The sequence below is a fragment of the Dipteris shenzhenensis genome, chromosome 8 (genome assembly GCF_047967505.1).
Source record: "Dipteris shenzhenensis isolate YYH24624 ecotype China chromosome 8, Dip_SZ_1.0, whole genome shotgun sequence".
Lineage (NCBI taxonomy): Eukaryota > Viridiplantae > Streptophyta > Polypodiopsida > Gleicheniales > Dipteridaceae > Dipteris > Dipteris shenzhenensis.
In genome coordinates this window covers 9,845,040-9,864,051 of record NC_141603.1, presented here as the reverse complement: position 1 = coordinate 9,864,051, position 19,012 = coordinate 9,845,040, and the positions used below count along the sequence as shown (strand labels likewise).

At 44.8% G+C, this 19,012-nt stretch overlaps 1 protein-coding gene across 2 annotated transcripts in view; it reads right to left on the bottom strand.

Annotated features, from left to right (window-relative positions):
- Positions 1-19,012, bottom strand: part of EMB2654 (Tetratricopeptide repeat (TPR)-like superfamily protein) — a 79,953-nt gene that overhangs the window by 26,722 nt on the left and 34,219 nt on the right. For both annotated transcript variants that reach the window (XM_087378253.1, XM_087378254.1), the window contains exon 6: positions 5,892-6,096. In XM_087378253.1, the coding sequence (XP_087234379.1) occupies positions 5,892-6,096 (205 nt within the window). The remainder of the gene's footprint in view (positions 1-5,891; positions 6,097-19,012) is intronic.

Genomic DNA, 19,012 nt, shown 5'->3' with positions numbered 1-19,012 from the left:
CGAATCCGACCACTCAAGTCACTAGTTTTAGTTGGGATACGTTTGTGACCGACCTCAAAGCTCGGTTCTACCACCTCAATACTTGCTGAACTTAAAAGACGAGTTCTCTTGTCTAGACCAGAATGGTATGCCGGTCTTAACCTATGGTAATAAGGTGATTACCCTGGCCTAGCAGTTAGGTGTGTTTGAGACCAACAAGCTCAAGCAGTTCATTACGGGGTGAGGCTCTAACATTCGATTCCGTATTCATAATTTCGACCCGCTCACTTACGAGCATGCGCTTATCCTAGCTCAGAATCAAGAAATGATGCTAAATAGTAGAAAGCCTAAGCAGGTCTAACCAGCAGCCAAAGCCCCACAGCAATCCACCAACCCAAGCAGGTAAAGGCCCTCAATCAAAGGACAATAGCCTTCAAAAGAAGGACAACCAACAATCAACTTGTCAGAAAAAGGAGTCTAAGCCAAAGATGACTCTAGATGAAAAGGGCATTACGAGAGGATACTTACAGCCCGACGAACAGAAGCGGTACAACACGGAGCACTGTTGTTTCCATTGTCACAACATCGTTGGGCATGGAAAGAAGAATTGCCCCAAATGGTTGGCCGAGGAAGCTGTAAAAGCGCCAACTTCTACCATCGCCACTGCTTTGGCACTCCCAGTTCTGCCTACCACAACTACAAACGCAATTCTACCTGCTTTGAAAGCCGTACCCTCGGTGGTCTTTGAAGGTAAGAAGGGCATGCTCAACGAACCAACTAAAGCCTTCATCAGAGCCTATGACACAGCTAAAGGACAACGATTTGTTGTCTTATTTGACATGGGAGTTCACAAGACGCTATGTCCCCTCAGCTCACCAAAAAGATGGGGTGCACTTTAGTGCCTCATGAGCTTGCGGTGGATGGGTTCATACTCGGGCTATGCACTCACATGAATCTTGGTTCCAAGAATATTCACCTGTGCCCGATTGGTGGCAGGATTCCTTCACCAGTTTAGAAGGACTACCTGAGCCGGCCATCATCCATGGGGACAACAGCATTCCTAGCATCCCACTAATCTCTCACATCCAAGCAACTCGTGATGTTTGCAAAGGCACCGTATTCACATTGGTGTATGTCCGTTGTCAGCTCAATTCAGTGCAGCCAGCTCCTCCTTTGGGGCAGGCCATGGCCGATCTAATCCAGCAATTCCAAGATATTATGCTCCGGGATGATCTTCCACGACACCTTCCGCCTCATAGACCGGAGTACCATCGGATTGAATTAGTCTCAAACTCAACGTCTCCTCGTAAGTTTCCTTACAGATTATCTAAGACTATGGAGGCAGAGTTAAAACAACAGCTCACGCATCTTTTACACAATGGGTTTATCCGGCCATCCTCATCACCTTTTGCAGCTCCAATTCTATTTTTCCAGAAAAAGGATAAGTCGGCACGACTACGTGTCGACTATAGGACTCAACAAAATCACCATCAACAATAAATTTCCCATGCCCTGCATAGAGTATACCTTAGAACACTTACGGTGCTGAGTATTTTTCCAAGATAGAATTTAAGAGCGGTTATCACTAGGTCCACATCTTTGACGCTGACATTCCAAAGAACTCTTTTAAAACAGAGCGAGCTTATTACGAGTTCATAGTCATGCCGTTCGGTCTCAAAAATGCACCACCAACATTCAACAAGATGATGATGAGGGTATTCGCTGAGCTTATAGGATTGTGCATGTTCAGCTTTCTAGATGATATCTTAATCTTCTCAGCCACGACGGAGCAACATATACGGGGTGTGCGGAAAGCTCTTCAACTTTTGCATGATAATCAATTATATCTCAACGCCAAGAAAAGTGAGTTCGGCCTGATGGAAATCTAGTATTTGGGTTACATCATCAATGCCAATGGCATTCGCTTGGATCTTGAAAAAATTCAAGCTATCACTAGCTGGGCAATCCCCATGACGGCCCAGGAGGTCCGATCTTTCGTAGGGGCTTTGCCAGGCCCACAGTTCACATATGCCCGGATTCTCCACCACCTCAGCCCTCTTAACCAACTTATTAAAAGGGGTGAAGACTTGCCAGCAGAAGATATTAGTAACCGGAGCATCTTTATAGGCCTTCCATGACCTACAATGGTTGGCCACAACAGCTCCAGTAATGAAGATCACATCATGGGATGATCCATTCTTGGTCATCACAGATGCCACCAGTGTAGCCATCGGGGCAGTCTTACAAATGGAAGAAAGACCCGTGGCATACTACAACAGAAAGCTTAACCCTGCCGAAAAGAATTACTCAATCTACGACAGAGAATACCTTGGCATTATCCAAGCATTAAAACACTAGAAGCCGTTCCTTTATGGACGGACCTTCACAGTAAAGAGAGACCACCAAGCTTTAAAGTGGTTGTAGACATGCCCAACTCCCATTGAGGCGATATCTCACCCATCCACAAGGCAGGGGATCCCATGAGCCCGAAGAACTACAGGACCATTATGATTGGACATGTCATGTCCAAGATTTATGCATCAGTACTTGACTCCGAGGTTAGCAGACTTGCAGAGTGTCGAGGACTTAGAGCAGCAGGATAGGCCGGATTCCGGCGTGATCATGGAACCATGGACCACATTCTCACGCTCAGATGTATCATTGAGGAGGTGAGGTCACGGAAGCAGAGGGTTTATTGTTGCTTTGTGGATTTCCGCAAGGCATTTAACACGGTCCCGAGAGCCCGCCTCATACGACGCCTACAGGACTTGGGTTATGACTAGGAGATCATTTGGGCTGTCATGGCACTTTACGAGAGAGTTTCTAGCATAGTTCGGGCAGGATCCGAGTGGATAGACGAGATCATGAGTACCACCGGGATCAAACAAGGGTGTCCTTTGTCGCCTACCTTGTTTGGCCTCTACATTGAAGAGCTTGAGACAGTGATGCAGACACAGGGGGGTGTAGGTTGCTCTCTTGCGGGCACGCTGATCCAGATTTTGCTCTATGTAGATGACGTGGCTCTCTTGTCTTCCTCAGCAAAGGGGCTCCAGAGACACCTAGACGCACTACAGTCCTTTTGTGAGTCTTATGATTTGAAGGTCAACCTGGGTAAAACCAAGGTCATGATCTTCAATACATCTCGAGCCATCATGCGTCAGGAGGAATTCACATTTACGGGGTCATCTGTTGAGATAGTTTCATCATACACTTATCTTGGGGTTATCTTCTCCGGACCGAGCTTCACTATGAGACCTGCAATGCATGCACCGCTTGAGTAGAGGGTATGCCTCATTGGCCAGACTAGAGAGGCAGTGCTTCCGCTCGCACTTTCAGGATCCATGCACCAAGGGGTTGCTTTTTGACTCCTTGGCTCGCCCAGTGGGGATGTACGGCAGCCCTTGTTGGGGGCCAGACTTGTCGGATACAGAGTGGGCCCGTGTGGAGCGGCTACAAGTTCTCATGTTATCACGGATGATTTGTGGTAAGTCATCCATTCCTCACCAGATCATTCCGGCTGAGTTTGGGTCACCCCCTTTACAGCTAGATGCTGCATTTCAGGTCATCACATATCTGTACCGAGTTAGGCAATATGGGGATTATACCTCAAGGTGTAGCACGCTACCATGGATAGCTCTATCCTCTTCTATGGCACTTAAAGCAGGAGGAGATCAGAGGTGCTGGTATGCACGTACAGAGAGATGGTTTGAGCGACTGGGGCTCCACATGGATAGACTACCTTCCTTCCAATATAGCATGGATGCTCCGTTTTCTCCCCTCTTAACACATGAGGTCAACCAATTTATCCGTGAGGATCTACTACAGCTACACACTTTTCGGACCTGGTTGGGACCGAGTGAACTCCCAGTGAAGCTTAGCTGCTACAGAGATCACTTCTTACATATCACAGCAGAGGGTTTCATTGACCCACTAGGATACACACACATTCACCTACCCCACTCGCTAAGGATCTCTCTTGGGTAGTTCCAAGTCTCTTCACACAGACTTCGCATCGAGAGCGGCAGAGCAGAGCGACTACCCAGGGAGCAGCGCATATGCACATTGTGTGACATACAGGAGGTTGAGACAGAGGAGCATTTCATCTTCAGGTGTCTTGTGTACTATGAGATCCGAGGACGTTTCCACTGCCTCTTCAGGGATAGTTATGGGATTTTAGCCCGTTTCCTCTCCTACCTTGACCAACGGTGTTTGGCAGGTTTCATTCATGAGGCACTTAGACAACGTGAGAGGATACTCCAAGCACGGAGACAGGAGGAGACTTCTTCCTTGGTTGATCCCTCTCAGAGCTCTATCACGGAGTTCTTTCAGCTAGATCACATGGACCCCAATAAGATGAGGCCTCGACATGACCGTGACCCGGAGCCCGTGACCCAACAGCTCAGACAGAGGGTCGACACACAGATCACACTTGGAGACATCCCCTCCTTGTTTAGAGTGAGCCCGACCGACAGGGGTCACAGTAGCCCTGGTTAGACGCAGAGCTACAACCAGGAGATGTGCCACGATTGCACCTCTGAGTGGCCGATAGCACTCTATTGCCGACTTCATGCCTCTACTGCCTCATCCATCCTGATATCTTGCTGTTGTTGAGGATGATGATGATATTGATGATGATGCTGAGATTGATATATAGTCGACCATCGACATGACTATGTTGTACTTAGGACTTAGTACTGCCATTCTGCATTTTTGCATTTTTTGCATTTTGCATTTTGCATTGGTATGGATGCTCGTTTAGTAGCTCCACTACCACAACTTGTTGTATCAGGATTTTCACAGTCTCATAGATCCATCGGTCTTCCGAAGACTTTAATAAACTTTCTTTCTTTCTTTCTTTCTTTCTCACTGGCCCTCAGATGTTTTTCGAGGGACGTGACTCAAATTCAGCCTTCATTATACAACGACACTCCGTGGACTCATGTTCCCTTCAGGATGTTCTTTTCACTCCTTTCAGAGCTGCTCATGCCTCGGTAGACACATCATGGGAGATTCTGGCTAGCATTACAGCATGGCATATATGGAGGGCCAGATGTACGGAGGCAATGGAGGGTTCATAGGTTCATCCCTTTCAGTCTATGGCCAGTATATGGACTGATACTATACATAATCTGATGGCCATCCGGTTGAGCATGCAGGGATCCTTTAGAGCAGCTACTGCCAAGAGGGCTACCTTCTTCAGAGTTTGGAGAGGATCTCCCTTCTTCTCTGAGTTTCTTCAGAGTTGAGGTGGCATTTTCAGCCTCCACCTTTGATTTTTGTTAGAACTTTTTGAGCTGTTTATTTTCTTCTCATGCACGGCATGTTGTACTCCCGCATTAGAGCTTGCTCTTGCGGTTTTCAATCATACTTAATGAAGTGATCTTTTTGGGGGGGAAAAAAAACTAGCCATCCTGCATCAAATTATCATCCTATTGTGTGAAAGCCCAAGGATGTTCTGAAGAACATACAGTACGGACAAGAGAAGAAGTAGAAGCACAAGAGGATCTATACTTTTCCATTGTTGTTTCAAAGAGAAAGGAATAGGTTTGTCAGGTGAAGGTGTAGCCAAATTCTGAACAGGTCGAGTCGATGTAGCAACTTGAGAGCATTGGCGAGCAAAGCACTACACACACTCGTCGTCTACCTTCAAAGCTCAAATTTTTCCTTGCCTTTCCAACATGTACAACAGACTTCGTTATATACAAAATAGATCAAATCACCAGATCCAATCATCAATACTTTGTTTAAGAACGTGCCAACCCCCAACAAAAGCAAAAGAAATCATCCATCTTCATAGAATCCTGCTCCAGTGTTCGTGAGCACAAAAGAAACACATAAAGAGTATCGGCTATATGTTGACATGCATATCAGAAGCTCTGCCATTATCTCGGGTTCATATAAAAGGAACTTACTTGCTACAAGAAGCCAACAGTTCCATGTAAGTAATTTCATTGAAAATAACTTGATCGCTCTGCAAATTTTCGGCAAATTCCAACGCCTTCTTTGGATGCCCATTTCTATTGAAAGCAGATATGAGAGCAGTACAGACGACAACATCTGGAAGGACTCCATCTGCAAGCATGTCTTCGAAAACATCCCTTGCTTCCTTCAGAAGCCCTGCACACAAGCCCTTAATTTTTGTCAAAGAAAATTTGGGAGAGAGGGACGTGTAATGGGAGAAACAACAAAAAAACTACCAAAAATGGTGAATTTGCCCATATACTATCCAGGGGTCTGACAACAAGTCAATTATTACAAGAACCCTAGCGGATATGCCCAGGTCCTTAATGTAAGGAGGCCATACACATAAGTTTCTTCCAATTTTTAGTACTCAAGTAGTGTCTCTTTGTAGCTTTGCTATTGTTAAACACATCATGTAGTGCCAGCATTCAATGACGTAACAAGGGGGAGGTGCTGGGTAAAGAATTGCACAGTGGAAGCATTGATTAGGCAAAGGAGACACTGTTACACACGGAAAAACACAGAACAGTTGAGCTGGATAGTACACTCGTGGGCAGGCCGCAGTCTCTATCTTCTTGGACTCTCAAGTATAAGCCCCTGATATTTTCAGCACGTGATGTCCATAGAGTTTGTAAGCAAAAATGTCAAGCTTCAAACTGCCTGACACAAAACTTTTCATGCTACAGTCTTGAGCATTAAATACACAATAAGAATTTCTCTCAGAATCCTTATTCAACCACCGCAGGACCTCAATCTCACGGTATGTAATCTTTAAAGAGCTTGCTGGAAGCTGCATGAAGCATGGATGCTACCTTCACGAAGTACTTTTGTTCAAGAAGCGTGGTGGGTTCCCTGTTTATAACCAAGTGTCTTATAAGATGGGTATATAAAAAATACAAAGCAGATGTATGCCATCTTTAGAAAACCAAGGGGGGAGAAAGGTTGCTTGACAGAGAAACTATTGTGTCAGTCATTTTCAAGGAAAGCAACCGCAATCATAGATTAGGTTTAATACGTTACACACTCAACTGCATCTCCTCTTGATGCGTAAAATGAATTTGAGCAATATCTGCAGGAAATGAGGAAAAGCAATCGAAGGAATTATTGGAAGGAAGGGTATGACCCAACTTTTAAGGAATCCGCAACAAAGGGCAGGGAGAAAGTTAAGAAAAGTTAGCTTGACTAAGCTTGGATTGTAGATCCAAGCCATGAGAAATAGACAGAAGCTTGAATGCTACCTTCGCGAAGTACTTTTGTTCAAGAAGCGTGGTGGGTTCCTGGAAGCTGCATGAATCTTGGATGCTACCTTCGCGAAGTAATTTTGTTCAAGTGGTGGGTTCCCTGTTTATAACCAAGTGTCTTATAAGATGGGTATATAAAAATTACAAAGCAGACGTATGCCGTCTTTAGAAAACCAAGGGGGGAGAAAGGTTGCTTGACAGGGAGACTATTGCATCAGTCATTTTCAAGGTAAGCAACCGCAATCATAGATTAGGTTTAATACGTTACACACTCAACTGCATCTCCTGTTGATGCGTAAAATGAAATTGAGCAATATCTGCAGGAAATGAGGAAAAGCAATCGAAGGAATTATTGGAAGGAAGGGTATGACCCAACTTTTAAGGAATCCGCAACAAAGGGCAGGGAGAAGAGTTAAGAAAAGTTAGCTTGACTAAGCTTGGATTGTAGATCCAAGCCATGAGAAATAGACAGAATCGCAAGACAACGAGAGGATGACCCAGCTTTTATGGGACTGCAAAAGGAGAAGGGCAAGAGTCAAGAAGTTCTGGTTTCGAAGGAAGATTTCATAGGGATATAACTTCCAACTTCCTTTTGAAAAACCAATGTTCCATGGTGCACATCCGAAATTGTTTGTCTGCAGGGTGGAGCATTGATTCAAAGTCACTCATGCCATGTGACTAATCACTAAGGTTTTGTTGTTGAATGGCAACATGTTTATCATAGCAGCCAGCCTGTATGTTTATCTGATGAACATAAAGATTTGGTCGGTGTAATGCTGTGTATGTAATGAAGGGAAAATAAGCTAAATTAGTGGGGCAAGTAATAGGGGTCACCTGTCAGTGAGCAACAGGGGGCTAAAAAAGGAGGATGTATAAGCCCTACCCCTCTCATTAGCTAGGCAATTTGCTTCTTATCCTCTAATCTACATTGAGCTCCCTGATCCCCTTCAGCCTCAACCTTCATCTCTCCCTCTCCCTCCCCCCATATCTCACTTACCTAACTCTAGCTTCCTTTCCACTACTCTATCGAATTGGGCTTATGTACAGATTCATTCCCCTTCATCTTTTCCTTTCCCTTTCATGTCCCCAAGATCCTACTTGCGCCTAAGACCTCCATGTCTAGCATCGTATAGGCAAACATTCAGCAAGGGGAAATCAAGCGTGAACAAAAAGCTCCCATTCTGCTGCAACGAAACCAAAGCAGAGACATGCAGCGACCAGCAGCAACACAAGTTATACAAATGCGGCAAACAAGCCCACTTTTGTTCAGCCCATCAACAACCCATTCAGCAACCTCCCATCACAGCAACCATTCAAAAACGGACAAGGCGCCTCTTTAACATCAGCCACTTCTCAGCCCCTCTCCCTCTATTCTTTAACATTGGCTGACCACCCCCCTTCTGCTCATTACCAGCAAGCAAGGCGTCACCAGCCGCTCCACGCCGAGCCTTGAAACTCGTCATAAAGCCATCGGCATGCCATTAGCACTACACACGATGCTCCTTGTACCCATCTCCACCACCACCCATGCCTTCTTGTTTGCTGATTGTTGCCCAGCTGATTTACCTAAGGTTCTTTACGCTTAAGCTTATCTGTCCTCGCTACCCAAACCTACATGTCCTAACAAATCATTCTAAGTACTTAGTTATGTGTAGGTATCCTCGAGTGTCTTATCAGCCCTTAGGTGTCTTAAGCATCCTAACAGGATCACCCTTTTTCTTCTCCATTGAGGTTACATCTTTGGTGGGCACCGTAAGCTCCCTCACAATTAATTTGGGCTTCATTTCACACAAACACTAGGCACTCTTGCCCGACTTGGGCATATGCCCATTAGTGACAAGCAGGATGGAGGCAGATCAATTTGAGCGATAAGCTAACACTGCAGGATCACCCGATAATGGCATGTGTATGTATGCCTGTCCTACCTCATACACTCTTGCAGAAATGCAGGCTTAATTTATGGGATGCAACCAACGTGTTTCAAAGCATGGATCATGCTTAACCGTAAGCACTTCAGCAGATCATCTAGCAGGTTGGCCAGATTGGTCAAGCAATTAGCCCAGCCCTCCAAGATAAGTGTGAAGTACCAGACTTAACGGATGCAAATGTGTGCAATGCATGCAGAATTTTGACACTGATTGGGCCCTCCAATGGGGAAAGAGCACCCTTGTGAGAGTACTTGTTTCTGTTTTGACCTATATGCAAGGTGGGAGAGAGATGGTGGATGTATGCAAGGTGATAGAAAGAATGCTACTGAGATTAACAATGAAGGGGATACCTCTTCATTAATGTCTCTTGAGATCACTCAAGTTCCATCTTCCCATTTAGACCTATCATTTGCCTATGACCCATGCATCTACCATTCAATGCACTCTAATGGACCCTTCCCTTTTCTGTTACCCCTAGGACCTAGACACGTGGGTGCACATCTTTATTAATAAAATAGTGTTACATGTCCAAATTTGATGCTGTTTGAAGCAGTGGCTCCAGCTTGACGGGCCCTATCTACTGAAATGATCCACTGCCATAATAATTCGGTCGGTGTTCATCATAAATACAAATACATGTCGCACCATTAGATTGGTGCATCATTGTTATAATGTTCTAATCCCTATAATTAACAAAATGGCCATTTTCCTTGTCACGACGCAAGCAGCCAATAGTTTAGGAGGACCAGTATGAGAATGAGTTTGCCATGCCACTATCAGCAGGACACCATGACGCCCGAATGCTTGGTTTTATGGCTGATGCCAGGCACACATTTGACTTTAATTACCAGAGCTTCCTAGACCTTACCACGCAGACTTACGTCCTGGGGAAGCTTCTAGTTGAGCAAATCTATATGACCAATCCTATGGGCGACCCAAGTTGGGTAGCCCAGTCAATAGCCACCCACGTGGTTATAAGGATGAGCCTGTTTGACGCATCTATGGATGCAAGGTCGGGTACAATGGCCACTCCCACTGTTATAGGGATGAGCCTGTTTGGGAGTGGAAAAACAGCAACCTCAAGATGATCTGGAAAAGATGGATGCTCTTTTGCAATTGGAGAAAAAGGCTGCAAAAGAAGTATGCAAATGAGTATAGTATTGGAGTTTAAGACGGGGATTTTGTGTTCTTGTGACTCCACAAGAACAAATATGCCTCCTTGAAGGGTGACAGCAATACCAAGCTCACCCATAGCTATTATGAACCCAAAACGTGGCATATCAGTTTGAGCTACCAGCAACTTTAAAAAACCACGACGTGTTTCATGTTTCACCACTAAATCCACATGTGGGTCAAAACATGCAAGTCTTTCTGGGCTTCCATCTATGATGAGCATGGAAGCAACTGCTTGAAGATGAAAAATCGTGGCAACCAGAGCAGGAGCACCCCCCAGCTCTTGACAATTGATGAGCACCATTTGCTGCCTTAGAGGCTCCTGATGAGAACAGACACCACATGTAAATTGAGGGCAATATTCTTTAAAAAGGGATTGCTGAGAGGAAAAAATAAGGGAAAAATAAGCTAAGTTAAGTGGGGTTAGCACTAGGGGTCAGTTAGCAATAGATAAGGCTAAAAAAGGAGGATGTGGTGGGAACTATATAACCTCACTCCAGTCACTTGTACCTAGCAATTGATTTGACATCTTATCCTCCCAATCTACATCAAGTTCCCTGCTCCCCCTTCAGCCTAAAAGTCCAAATCTCCTTCTCCCTCTCAAACTCTCCTTTCCCCTCTCTCTCTCTCTCTCTCTCTTCCCTTTTGCAACTCTATCCCATCTTGTCCCCTTATAGCTGTAACAAAGTGGTTAGTTTAGTTGGCTAGTTAATTGGCTCTAGTGTTGTAATCAGGCTAGGTAGGTGATGCCACCTGGCACTCTCCCCAGATACACATTGTAAAACAGCCCACCCTAATTCTATAAAAGGCCTGGCTGTCCCCGAACAATTCATGCCAGAAATGTCCCATGAAGTTGGCATCATGATCACTTACAATCTCTTGTGGCAGTCCATTCAATTTGAATACATATTCCATAAATTGGGAAGCAATCATGGAGGAGTTTTGGTGGGTACGAATGAGCAGCATTAGTAAGCCTGTCAACCACAACATAAATACTGTTTCAGCCTCTAGCAATCACAGGCAACCCCGTAATAAAATCCATGGAATTTTGTGTCCATTTCCCCTCTGGAATGGGTAGAGGTTGGAGTAGACCAACTGGGCTAAGGTTCAGTTCTCAGTTCTGCTAACAACGCTTGCAGCTTTTCACTTAATTGTACACATCTTTCCAAAGTCCCTTCAATAGAAACATTTCTTTGTTCTCTTATACGTCTTGAACAGCCCTATATGACCGGTCAAGGGACAAGAATGACGCTCCTGCAACACCCGCAGCTTAAACATTGAATTTTCAACAAAGAAATTTCTATAATGGTACCATATCAGCCCATCAAGGCAACTGGGGTCCTGCAGGTCCAGAAATAAAGTTGCAACGACTGGATCTGCAAGGTATTCCTCTTGAATTCCATGGATCCGATCTTTGCAAATTTCAGTTATAGAAGATAAAGTCCATGCCCGCATTCTAGAGAGTGCATCCCCACCTTGTATTCAAAATGTAAAAATCATAGTTCTGCACAGTGGAAAGTCACCTTCTCGATAAATCGGAAATATCTGGGAGTTCTATTGTCAGTCTTTGCCTTAAAATGACTCCCATATATGTAATGATGTCATTTCTTGATAGCATGCAAGATTGCTAGCATCTCTTGGTCATATATGTGGTGGCTTATCTTCTTGTCATCTAACTTACGACTCTCATAGGCTATCACACCATGTTTCACCGTAGCCCCAATGCCTCTACCATTAGCATCAGCCTCAATAGTAAATGGCTGAGAGAAATCTGGACATACAAGGATAGGAGCTGAAGTCAAAAGCGTCCATCAAGTCTTGAAGACCCTTTTCTGCAATTGTTGTCCAGGACAAGGCCTCTATTTTTTTAATTGGTCAGTAAGAGGTTTTAAGTTGGTCAGTAAGAGGTGCTGCAATTTTAGTAAAGTGTTTGATGAACCTCCTATAGAAAGAGGGAAGCCCAAGGACACCCCTTAACTGAGTGGTATTTTGAGGGCGTGGCCATTCTTACACACTTGACCCACATCCTATAGGACCTGTCTTTCTTCTTGGCCAAGAGGATGGGGGAAGCAAAATGGAATTGGCTGTGAGTGTTGAATTCTCTGTCCAAGAGCTCCTTGATTGGTCTTGCCATCTCCTCTCTTTCAGCCCTTGAAAGCCTATTGGGTGCTTTATTCACTAGTTCTGATCCAGGCCCAAGGATATTTGTGTGGTCAATATCCCTCTTGGCAGGTAGGTGATGAGGAAGATCAGCAAAACCATCTGTTACTTGCTGCAGCAACTCCTGCATACCTTTATCCTCCACTATCAACCCATTTCTGTCCTCTGTTTTAGCCAAATGTATGGCATAGAATGCACAAACACCCTTAAGGTCCCTTGCCAATTTTCTGAATGATATAACTGTTTTGAAGCTCATCAGTGTGATTCGTTTATTGATGGAGTGCTCACCACTGGTTACCTCTACTTCAAGTCCGTGATCCAATGTTATGGGTGCAGTCTCACTGCTTGAATAGTCTTGGAATTGATGAGGTTATGGGTACTCCCACTATCCACCAATATATGGACAGGTTTGCCATTAATAACCCCCTTCAACCTGTGAGTTGGAGCACTTTTACAGCCCATTATAGCCTCTAGAGAGATAATGTACAGAACTCATTGAGTGTCTTAGAAAATCTCATCATCCTTAGCACTTGAATTACCCTCAGAATCTCTGCCAAGGCACAAATATTCATCAACAACTCATTGTTAGCAGGTTCTCTGGCACTTTGATTGGTAGCCTCCATTAATCATGGAGTTTCCCAAGGTAGAACCACCCGTGTCAAGTGGAAATGAGGTCTCTTTTTTGGATGGATGAGGGACATCATCACCATCTTGCCATCATTCTCACAATCATGGAATTCCGAACCTGCTACTGGGTCATGAGAGGCTGGTTCATAATCAATCTCTAGGATCATGCTGGCTTGCATACACTTTGATGTTCCGGAGTCCACTGTCACCACATAGATAGCACATTAATGTCTTTTCCTCTCATCAATGAGGGCCCAAGATAATTGCTTAATCATCTTTTCTTTCTTATCACTCAAGTCATCCTTGGAGGGAGACTTACATGATACCTTTGCATCCTCATTCTTATAGGTCTTTGTATGGCCCATATTACTGCCAAATACAGTAGGATACCTAGGAACAGACGAGGTGGTGGATGATATGGGTGGCCTGCTTTCATCAGAAGTGCTGACTTTGGTTGAAGGCTTAGTGCCAACGTGGCCAATTCCCAAATTCTTCTCCTTCACATTGTACTTGGGCTCATACAATACAGCCAGCTGCATAGCCTCGTTGAGAGTGATTGGCTTTTGTGCTGCAACATCTGAGACAATACTACTTGGTTGTAGCCCATGAATAAATTTGAGCATTCTACTTGTGTCATCAATGCCATGGATGAACAAAACTAATTTCTAGAACTGTCTGATATAATCTTCACTGTTCCTTGTCGAGTGAAATCATACCATTTGCAGATATATTGATCCCAGGCAAGGGGAGATATAAAAGTCTGAAACATTTCCCTTTTAGATGCTTCCCAAGTATCAATTACAACACCATCTTGCTGTAGATACCTCCACCATGTATGAGCGAAATCTTCAAGATGGAGAACAGCAAACCTGATTTTTGCTTATCCCCTTTTGGATACAATATCCAGCTTGCTTACCCATCCTTCCAGCTTACTCGGTGAACCAGATTCCCATTTGAATTTCAAAAGGATTATTTTATCTTGACGTCACTGACCTGATGTAACCGCCCCTTAGAATCTGTGGGTTTCACAGTTCAAACACATTGTTGAAACGTGAGTAACTGATCTGAGATCAGCAGCCAGCCCTTGCACTCATTTAAATCTCTGACATAAAACTTCAATTTCAGGACTGGTACTTTTCTGAACTTCTCCATATGGAGTATTTTTTGCTTTATTAGCTTTCTTTCCATACATATGGTGAGCCCTCCTAGCAGATGTTATGAATCCCTTAGGATCAGTCACATGCTCAAGTTCATTATTTGAATCAGGGTCTGTTTTAAGGATAGTCTCCATGGGTCTCTTCCCTTGGATCTGGCTTCTCTTAAGATGATCAAAGCCTTTGTTCATAGTTGCAGACAGATTTTGCAGCCTCTGATACATTCTTTGATTGTTGAGCTTGCTTTCATTAGTCGATTCCCTATTTGTGAATCATAAGGCCCAAACACTTTGAATTAATTGCTCCTGACTCAACTGAATCTGATCTTGATGGGCAACTTCCACAGAATCCAGACTGTTGCCCGCTTATCACACCTAGTACCGCGAACCATCCTCAGACGAATGGCCAAACAGAGAGGGTAATAATATGACTGGAAGAGCTCCTCAGAGGATTCTGTTTTGACACTCAGACAACTTGGGTTAAGTGACTGCATTTGGCTGAGTTCTGCTATAATAATACTAAGCATACCTCCATTGGGATGAGTCCATTTGAAGCTATGTGTGGCTGCAAAGTTCATGCTCCTTCCACAGTTGTTGGTTAGAGCATTGATCAATCAACAAGCAAGGGAGGATCTGGCCCACATGATTGCTTTATTAGAACAACATGAGGATAATATAATAGAAAGCCGAAGCCCATATGAAAGTTTATGCAGATCAGAACCATAGGGAGCCCGTTTTGAGGAGGAAGATCACATGTTTCTCAGGCTACAATAGTACTTGGACCCTTTGGAGCAAGTCCTTGACGAATTACCTCCCATCACATCCAGTGCATTCCTGTCATGCACGGATTGATATCTGATGTGTACTGGGCCCAGTACACAAGACTAGCTCAGGTAGCCTGGGGAGGTTTAGGGCTACGCAGGCTTGATTCTCGGGTTGAGTGGCAAGGGTACGAACCAGATAGAGGTCTCTGCTATTTTTGGCGCATTGAGCCCGAGTCTATAAAGGGGACCCAAAGGTTCAGTCTTCAATGAGCCGATGGGAGCAAGTCTAGTTCCCTAGTGAAAGGTCTACTCTTGGATCGAGTCGTGGATGTGCGCCTGCATCCTAGCATAGCCCAAGGCCCAGCAGCAAATCCAAGGCCTTCAGGCACCACCTGGTGATATGGGACACCAGGCTGGTTGGGATCTGGTTGAAGAATGTTATCTACACGATAGATCGCACACCAAATACAATTCAAGGGAAAGGCATAGTCCCTATGAAAAATTTCACTAGTGCAAAAGGATTGGTGCAAGACATACTCTATACTCCAAATTTTAGTAAGAACCTTTTGCCAATTTGACAATGACAGAACATAACTAAAGAGTCATCTTTGATGGAGATGAATGCACAATCACAGATAGTTCCAGAGGATATCAACTAGTGACAAAAGCAATCAAGAAAAGATGCTCGAATAGAATTCTAGCTTCAGTACCAGACTTGCATGCCATATCAACCACTTTTTAACATATGGATTATGATATTGTAGCAAAGTTTAAAGCCCTCGATATGTCCAAGCAGAACTTGACCTTTGAAGTTTATCTCCATAAGTTTCGAGATTTGCAAGCCAGAGCTACAAAAATGGACCCTGTGACTTTATTGGGATTCTTTGTGGACGGATTGCATGATTCCTATAAACTTCAGATCAAGAACAATAAATACACCACTTTGCAGGAGGCCATGAATTATGCATGCATATATGATGATACCATGGCCAGCGCAAAGGGAAACACTACTTTAGATACGAGTGGGAAGAACAAGAGAAAGTTCTTCCAATCAGCTTTTGGAACAGGGGAGTCAAAGTCAATTGACAACGCCCCCATGAAAAACTTGACTGAGGCAAAGAATGGTAAAGGCCATTTCTTACGCACCCTCGAGTTAAAGAAAGGAGGACGCTATTTTATTTGTGAGGAGCGGGGCCACACAAGGAACGATTGTCCTAAGTGCAAGAACCAAATGCAAGCACAAGCACCGAAGCTCCAAGTAGGCCAAGGAAACAAAGCTAAGGAAGCTAACCAAGCCTCGATGACACGTATTTCTGTAAATGTCATTACCTGCCCACTTTCATGTAATTGCACTTTTAATAATTCGTTATTTGACCCCCATGACCTTTTCCGAGCTTATGGAGAAGTGAGCGACAAACGAGTTCACATTCTCCTTCATCCGGGCAGCTCACTAATTTTGTGAATTACAAACTTGTGCAAAAGTTGGGGCTGTTCATGACATCTAGCGATCACACCTATGAGGTGCAACTTCCTGCTGGGAAGCAATTTTGGGATCGCAAGATTGACGATCTTTCTCTCCAGATTCAAGACTACACAGATACTCTTTTGCCGAAAAAACAGTGCTAATTATATTACTTCGAGAACAAGATACAAGAGGTCAGCTTATAGCTGACGGGCTGCGTTCACAAATCGGACACAGCCCTAGAAGGTAGCAGAATAAAGCATACTCTCACGGAGGGATAAGACGAGTGTGAATGAACAGCCATCGGGGTGGTGAGTAGTGCCACCGAAGGCCCTGCGTAGTCTGCTCGAAGAAGAGGCCCTGTGTGTCCCAAGCCCGGAGGAAGCGTCTCCGCTTCTCCTGACCGGCCCGGGAGTCTCCCTGAATCTGGTCCCACTGGCCTCTGAGGGTATGAATAATCTCACTCCAAATCTCCGCCATGATCTGGGCAGTCGATAAGGAGGTGCCACCGAGGATCTGCGCGCAGCGCGAGGTCCAGATGTGCCACCCTGTAATGCTGCTAATAATCTCCCAGACTGGCTGCCTCTCCCGAACTCCTGTATCAGCCTCTGCTAGGTGCTGCGGGATACCCTCGAGCGGCCCCCACGTCCCCTGTGTGATAAGGAAAGTGGGGTCCTGCTGGTATGCCTCGAATAAGTGATGAAGACCAGGTGCGGTGCTGCACCAACAGAACGCGCCCCAAGTGATCAATCCTAGCTCTGGTGCTGCGCGAGTAAGAATCCCGAAAGTCCACCTCCACACTTCCTGGGCGCGAGTGCAGCTCCACAGGCAGTGTTTTGGTGACTCCTCATCCGCATGGCAAATCTGGCAACATCCGTCCTGGCCTATCTGCCTCAACCAGCTCCCAACTGGAAGACCTTTGTGGGCAAGAAGCCACAGGAAGTATGAGATCTTCCGCGGCCGCCAGCTCTCCCACAAGGCCTTCCAGAATGCCTGCAAAAAGAACCTGAAAATACCCTGTGCGTACCAGCTGGGTCGCTGGGTGGGGGGGCGGCTCTGCATCCTCCCAAGAACTCGCCTGCCCAGAGTCGTGCTGTAGGCGAAGAAGGAAGTCGGCCCCTGTCCTGTCACAACCTCTGGCCACCACCACTCTCCTGGGTCCCAATCAAGCTCTGACAGGGCCCGCCCCTCCCAGAGCCAAAGACGCCAAAGCTGCATCTGGTCCTGCTCGATGCTAGGGTCGGTACGCCAGACCTTCCCCAAAAGGCCTACGACCCGAACCCTCTGCCATGGGAGTAGGGGGTCGATGAGCGCATCACTACACAGATACTCTTATGTGCTATGTTATGCACTTGGAACATGTGGACTTGTTGATTGGAATAGAGTGGTTTAAAACCCACGATATTCAAATCGGATGTAAAGATCATACTCTCTCTCTTTTGGATAAGGACACCCAAGTTTGTCTTAATGTGATGATATTCCCTCTTCTCAGGGACCTATTGTGTATTCCATGCACAATTGCCAAAAGGTTTACCTACAAAAAGGGCAGTAGATCATCGCATAGATTAAGTACCTGGGGCTCAACCTATTAGTATTCCACCCTATAGGATGAGCCAACTTGAGGAAGATGAGTTAGCTTCACAGCTTCAAGATTATCTAAACATGGGTTATATCCGCCCAAGTAAATCACCCTGGGGTACACCTGTACTTTTAAGAAAGAAGAAAGATGGTTCATTGAGGATGTGTATAGACTATAAATGGTTAAATAAAGTGACAATAAGGAATAAATATCATCTTCCTCATCGGATGATTTGATAGACCGGTTGGCTAGAGCGAAGTATTTCACTAAGATTGATTTGTGTATGGGTTACCACCAAATCCATATCTATGCAAAGCACATAGATAGAACCGCTTTTCGTACTATATGGTCACTATGAATTTCTTGTATTACCTTTTGGGTTGACCAATGCTCCTGCTACCTTCCAACAAATGATGAACGATTTATTCCAAGATTATTTGGGCAATTCGTTGTAGTGTTCTTAGATGACATCTTAATATATAGCCAATCATTAGAGGATCACATTGGACACCTCAGGATTGTCTTAGTTCTCTTAAGATAGCATAAGCTATATGCCAAGGTAAGTAGATGTGACTTCTTCATGAAGGAGATCATTTACTTAGGACACAAGGTTCCTTCAGAAGGTATCAGCATTGATCTAGATTGCATTCAAAAGGTTTTGGAATGGCCCATACGTCAAACAGTGAAACAACTTCATTCTTTCTAGGATTTACAGTCTTTCTAAGAATGTCTGTACGTGATTCTCACAAATCACAGTACCCTTGACCAGCATGTTGAAAGGTCGTGCACGCAGGTCTAACTAGCCTATAACTTGGAATGAGGAAATGAACAAGGCTTTTGACACCTTGAAATAGAGTATCAAGGAAGCACCTGTTCGTGCACTGCCAGATCCTTCCCGGCCTTGTGTTTTAGAGGCCGATGCGAGTGACTTTGCGATTGGGGCAGCTTTATTTCAAGAGGGCAAACCTGTGGCTTTTGAAAGTAA